This window comes from Petaurus breviceps, unplaced genomic scaffold (assembly GCF_028583685.1).
Source record: "Petaurus breviceps papuanus isolate PSGF00001 unplaced genomic scaffold, PetGlider_PUasm1.0 103, whole genome shotgun sequence".
NCBI lineage: Eukaryota > Metazoa > Chordata > Mammalia > Diprotodontia > Petauridae > Petaurus > Petaurus breviceps.
Window position 1 is genome coordinate 4259614 of NW_027185588.1, and position 6500 is coordinate 4266113.

The 6500-nt window shown below is 39.4% G+C and overlaps 1 protein-coding gene across 2 annotated transcripts in view; it reads left to right on the top strand.

Moving 5' to 3' along the window:
- Nucleotides 1–3166, top strand: part of LOC138169871 (ceramide synthase 4-like) — a 43717-nt gene extending 40551 nt beyond the window's left edge. For both annotated transcript variants that reach the window (XM_069099471.1, XM_069099483.1), the window contains one exon: nt 2389–3166. In XM_069099471.1, coding sequence (XP_068955572.1) covers nt 2389–2541 — 153 coding nt within the window. In that variant the 3' untranslated portion in view covers nt 2542–3166. The remainder of the gene's footprint in view (nt 1–2388) is intronic.
- The last annotated feature ends 3334 nt before the right edge of the window (nt 3167–6500 follow it).

The following is a 6500-nucleotide window of genomic DNA, read 5'->3' on the forward strand; positions in this document are numbered from 1 at the left end:
TTCTCTTCTCTTCTCTTCTCTTCTCTTCTCTTCTCTTCTCTTCTCTTTTCCTCTCTTCTCTTCCTCTCCCCTCCCCTTTTCTCTTTCCTTCCCTTCCTCTTCTCTCTTCTCCTCTCCTTTCCTTTTCTCTCTCTTATTTCTTTCACCCCATCTCTGTCCATCCTTCTTACATCCTTCTTTTCCACTGTCTTGCCCTGCATATTCAATCAGATGCCAAATATTCACTTCTACCTCTACAATATCTCATCCTTTTAACCCCTTCTTCTCTATTCACACACCCATCATCTTAGTTCAGAACCTCATTACCTTTTGCCTAAACTATCTAATTCATCCTTCATACAGCTTAAAAGTATTTTTACCAAAACAGGTTAGATCAGAAAGAAAGAAGATGATAGACAGGACAGTATATTGGGGATGAGAAAGGACAATCAAAGTTGTATTATATCAAGGAGTTTGTCTTGGCAGGGAGAAAGGCCATTGCTTTTATATGAGAGAATTGTGAATGAAGAGATAGTAGGAGAAGATGTCTCAATGATACGAGAAGAGGAGGAGAGATGAGTGAACTCTCAATGAATGGTCTCAATTGTTTCAGTGAAGTAGGAGGTGAGGTCCTCAGCTAAGAGAGTAGAGTGAAGAGTACTATGGAAGTCTTGAGGATGGATTAAAAGGTTTGGAATTTCCATCATGGGGAGTGGTCTAACAAATCTATTAGGAAAGTATAAAAGGATTCCCTTGGTTCAATGAAAGCTCAGTTGAGCATGTATAACATAAAATTGTTGGGGATCTCAATTGTTATAGTCTTGTGATTTTCTCAACCTCCATTCAGTAGCATGCAAATAGGGGCAAAGGAGATGGGTGGTGGAAGTAATCCAAGGTTAGGTTTTGGCAAAATATGATAGCTAATAGGACAAGTAGGCAAGAGATTCAAATGGAGGGGATAACATCCAGTTGGACTGATTGACCAAGGGATCAAAATGGATTCAAATGAAATCAAAATAGTAAAGAGAGTGTAACCAGTTCAGGGATGACTTGATAAGTAACTAAAAGGTGAGAGAATTGGAGATCACAGGGAAGAGGAATATGTTTGGGGACTGTAAAGCAGAGGGAAAGATTGAATAATAAAAGATTATGAGAAACTCAGGGTTTATATACATAGAAGTGGAATATTTGTGGGTGATGGAATGGTCAATGATATGACTGTTTTTGTGTGTGCCTGGGGTAGAGAGAAAGAGTAGGTCATAAGAGTTGAGTAGTTGATTTGGAAAGTTTGAGAGTAGGAGTTTGGGGGAGAGAAACACTGTGAGCTAGACACTAAGCTCATTAAAGGTAGGAGGAAAGAAACAGATCTGGCTATTCATTGATAACAGTCATGAAGACCTAGATTGGGTAAAGAATTGAGTAAAGAGTAAACTCTCATACTCAGTGAATGAATAAATGAAAAAAGAGCTATTAAAAACCTTACCATTATGCTATGCTCCAAGGATGCTGATACAAAATTGAGACTGTTCCTAACCCTGAGAAAGGGGAGATAACACATAGAAGGTAGTGGCCAGAGAAGGATGTTTTGGTTTGAGAAAAATAGTTAGCATTTTTGTAGTGATTTAAGGTTTGCAAATCACTTTACAAACAAAATCTCATTTGGGAAATTACTGAGATTGTAAAGAGAGTCATGATTGGCATGCCTTTTCTTGGATCCATGGAATATTGATGCATGTTCCAAAGCTGGAAGTCAGGGAAAGGGGGTTTGATGGTTCACACAGTGCCAGGGCAAATGAAAGGTCCAGTAATCCAGAGGGTGAAACAACAGACAGGATCGATGACAGGGTAACAGTGGCCATCCCGGTAACTCCCTATGACCACCAACAGAAAGTACAGACTCTATTGGTCATTTAAAACCTTGCACCACTTGGCCCCACTCCATTTTCCAGAGTCACTATACATTGTTTCCATTGCTTCACTCACCATTTCTGTCTGGCCAAACTGGCCTTCTTTATGTCCCCCACCCAGCACACTCCATTTTCCCCTCTTTGTCTTTGCACATGCTATCTCTCCATGCCTGAAATGTAATCCCCTTTCATATCTACTCCTTAGAATTCCTTAGTTCTTCTAAGACTCAGTTCAAGCATCACCTAAATTAAGCATTTTCTGATTTTCTTCCTACCCTCAACTTCGACTGCCATCTATTCCAAAATTTCCTTGTCTGTTTACTTTGCATATGTTTTGTACATAATTTCATAAATGCAGGCTAGTTCTCCCGATAGAATAGAAGTTCCTTGAGGGTAGGAACTGTTGCATTTTGTCTTGGTTTCTCCGTTGCTTTGAACTGTAATGGGTGCATGGGAGGGGCTCAATGAATGCTTATTAATTTGTTGTCTCTCTGGTTTCCAGGTGAAGAATGATGTGAGGAGTGACATAGAGGAGGAGGAGTCAAGTGATGAGCAGTTGATAGTGACAGAGGGGAGAAATGGGAGACTCCAGTCCAATGATACCAGAAACATTCGGGCGCGGGGGAGTTTGAAGAACTGGCCAGTTTCCCACTGAGCTTGTCTCAGGGGCACAACAGTCCCCAGCCCAGTGAAGATCCTTGGATGACTGGTCTCCTAACTGCCTGAAGAACAAGTCACCTTGGAAATGTCTCAGATTCTAATTGAACACAGACTCCATAGAACAAGTCCTGTGCTGGACAGGGGCCCTTCACTTCTGTTTCTCTATGTCTGTCTCTCTGTGCCCACCTTTACTGGGCCTCAAGGTTAGAGGAAGAAGAATGAAATATCTCCATTGAGGATTTTATGGTGAATTTAGTGATCTTTTGAACAGCCTTTCCCCTTGAACCGTTATTCTTGGACTTGGCTACTGAGATCCATCCCCATCCCTTAGAAGAACAGAGTGAGGGAAAGGATGGAAGAGTCCCCAAGGGGTTACCACACACCTCTAAAGAGATCTGGAAGGAGATGGCTGCTCTTTGAACCAATGAAAGAATCTTAGGCTTGCAGGCCTAGGGCTGGAGTGGGCTGACTAGCCTTAGACCTGTCTTTCTTTCCCAGGAGGGAGTCATTGCTGGCAGATCCCAGAGAACGGAGAAGCCCATTCAATATACAAATGAATGTATGGAACCTGGATTTCACCAGACTCAGAAAGGGAACAATAAAACTTGAATGGTGCAGGGTTTACTGTCTCGAGTCCCTTAACTCCTTCATTTCCAACTCATTTCCCCTTCAGTGTTCATCTTTATCACTCTTCCTATTTCTTCCATGATTGTCCTGGACACAAAAATCCTTGAATTGCAGAACTGAGAGGGATCTTGTTGGGCATCCAGTTGAAGCCTTACTTGAGTAGATGAGGAACCTCTCCAACAACCCCAACAAGTTGCCTTTCAAATTCTTGAACAATAAAGATAGGGAGCTCACCTCCTACATTGATAGCCCATTCTACTGTTAGGCAGCTCTGAAGTTACCAAATTCATTCCTATATTGAGGTCAAATTTACCTTCTTGAGCTACTCTTATCACTACTCTTAGCCTCTATGGTTAGCAATGGGAAGGGATCAGGATGGGTAGTTAGGAATAAGGAAACTGGTTTGGAATCATCATTTTAATCAAGACAACCCTAGGATAAATCAGGCATGGATATTTCCAGGGATCTGAATGAGATCATACCAACTCATCTGAAGCAGAATCCCCACATATCCCCCAACTCCTTTTTTTTTTTTTTGCTTTTTGGAGGGGTGATTGGGGTTAAATGAGTTACACAAGGTCACATGGCTAGTAAGTATTCAGTTTCTGAGGCCTGATTTGAACTCAGGTCCTCCTGACTCCAGGGCCAGTGTTCTATTCACTGTGCCACCTAGCCACCTCAAATCCACAACTCTTAATCCAGCCATCCCTTAACACACAAATGGATCTATGCAGTCCATGATGTGGATATTCCCCCCAGTGTTACAGATTGCCATCCATCCTCTGCTTATCGGGCACAACTTTTGTCAAAATGGGCCAAGATATAGAACAAGAAAAATATAGATTGCCTGGGAATCTCCAAACATAGCTCTACCCAGCACTAATTCTCTAAGCATTCAACCACTAATCAGGTTGGGTAACCTGGAGTAGGAAACTAGTGGTGAAAAGGTGAGTTTCAAAAATGGGATTGAGGGAAGATTTCAGGTTGGGGATGAGGAGCCAGTTTTATGTGCCCTTCCTGCATAAGGCCCCAGGAACACTTGATAAAGTCATTAAGATTCAAAGCTACAATGGATCTTAGAGGTCATCTAAGTCAGCCTCTTAATTTTTCAGATGGGGAAACAGGCTCAGAGAGAAGAGGAAAATCATTAGTCAGCCATGAATCAGTTGGAGAATTAAACTCCTCGAACTCAGGAAGGATAAGGAGAAATAGGTCTGGAACCAAAAACTGATTTTTTTACTCATTTGTGCATAAAGAAAAGGAAAATCAAGTGCATGGAAACAGCAGTGGTGAGCAAAAGGTCTTGGCTCAACTTTAAGTTGCCACAAGGCAAGGTGATAATCATATCTAAATCAGATTGTGATAATGTAAACTTCTTGTTGACTCACTTAGGCAGGCCCTCAAAAGCTTGGGATAGGTGAATACCTCCCATTCAACCAAAAATGTCTGAAGGAGGTGACTGGATTCAGTACTTAGACAATAGAGGGAAGTAAATTTGACCAGATAAATACAAAATCTTTAATTACTGTCAGCTGCACATTCTAAAAACCAATCTTGAAGAGCCTAAGAAAAATGGATTCTTGGTGTAGTGGGAAGGAACTTTCAAGCTAAGACTGCCCTTCATTATGTGTTCATACAACCCAGATTTCTCAAAAAAAAAAAATCAAACAAACAAACTAAAGACCATGATATTCTTAAGAAACCACTTTTGTAGGGAATGATAAGAGAAGAAGGAACTTAAAAAAGAAGGAAGAAAAGATTTTGGTGGGCCCCCAGGAAAAGGGAATTGCAGGCAGTGAGAAGCAAGATTTCCACTTCAGAAGTTCTCTAGTATGTAGGTCTTTTTACCCTGGAGAATTTTGGAAGTGAACACTTTATCACCCATAAAAAAAGCTTCAGTGAGATAGTACAAAAATAAGGAGTTTAGAAGGGTGAGGAAGACTAATGAAGTCCCAAAACAACTTTCTTAGCTGTCAGTAATCTTATTGAGACTCATTCTCACTGGTGTTTTGATTAGTTGTTCAGTGAGAGATAAGGAGGAAAACTGCGAAATGCTTTCCTTCCTTCCTTCCTTCCTTCCTTCCTTCCTTCCTTCCTTCCTTCCTTCCTTCCTTCCTTCCTTCCTTCCTTCCTTCCTTCCTTCCTTCCTTCCTTCCTTCCTTTGCAACCCTATGTAGGTTGGAAATTGCAGAAATAAAGCCTTACAAGAAAAAGACAGAAATCTTTTTTCTGGTTTGTAGAATTTTGTGGCATTATAAAAGTTTTTTTTAGGGAAATACCTGTTAGCAATCTGAGACACACAATATTCTATCAAGTTATAACATTTAACAGATGTAAACCGTAGAAATAGCATGAAATTATTTGAGTTTAGCATAGAAAAACTGTCCTTGAAGGACCATTGTAAGGTTTATGTCTTAATTCTTAGAGCCCCATGGGCTCCAAAAGGTGAAGATGGGAATGTGAGCTTGCCACCACATATCTGAAAATGAGCTAACTAAAAGCAATGGGCTCTAAAATTTGAGCTTATGGTCCTTCAGAAAATTGAGATTTTGAATGTTACCATTTGTAATTCTAAACCCAGACTTGACTTGATTGAAATTTGTCCTGAAACTAAATTATAACTCAGTCTCATGGTGGGATGTGTTCTATTAGGATTTTTGTGATAAACTTGAATTTAATTAAAAATACTTTTGATATTTGGCATTAAGACAATATACTTGGAAAATGCTTGAATCAGGAAAATATATTGGAAATATGGTCTCATAAATTTATTAGCTGGGTGAGGTCCAACAAATCACTTCACTTCTGTTTGCCTCAGTTTCTTCATCTGTTAAATGGGATAATAATAGCACCCACCTCTCAGGGTTGTTGTGAGAACCAAATGACATAATAATTGTAAAGTGCTTAGCACAGTGCCTGGTGTTAGTTTTTATTTTATTAAATGTAAATACTCTCTGCTGTGTTTTGAATATAATTGATATAGAATGCCCAATTGATAAAGGGTGATGTTCTATAGAAGATTCTTTGAACCACATTCAAAAGAATTTATATTATTTGAGAGGATAAAAGGGTTTGTGTTATATTTTTAAATTCAAAGTATTGTATTTTTCTTGTATTATGCAATTTGGGAAACCATTTTATATATATATATATATATATATATATGAAATGCTGTTAACCTGGAAAAAAAAGATGATATCCAGAAAGTAGTAAAATTGTCTTATTAGGAAAACAGCTTCTCTTTTGATCTGAACACATTAGATTCAGAATTGAACTGTTAAAAGTGTTTCAATGTTCAAAAACTGTTAAACACTTAGCGGGGTATAT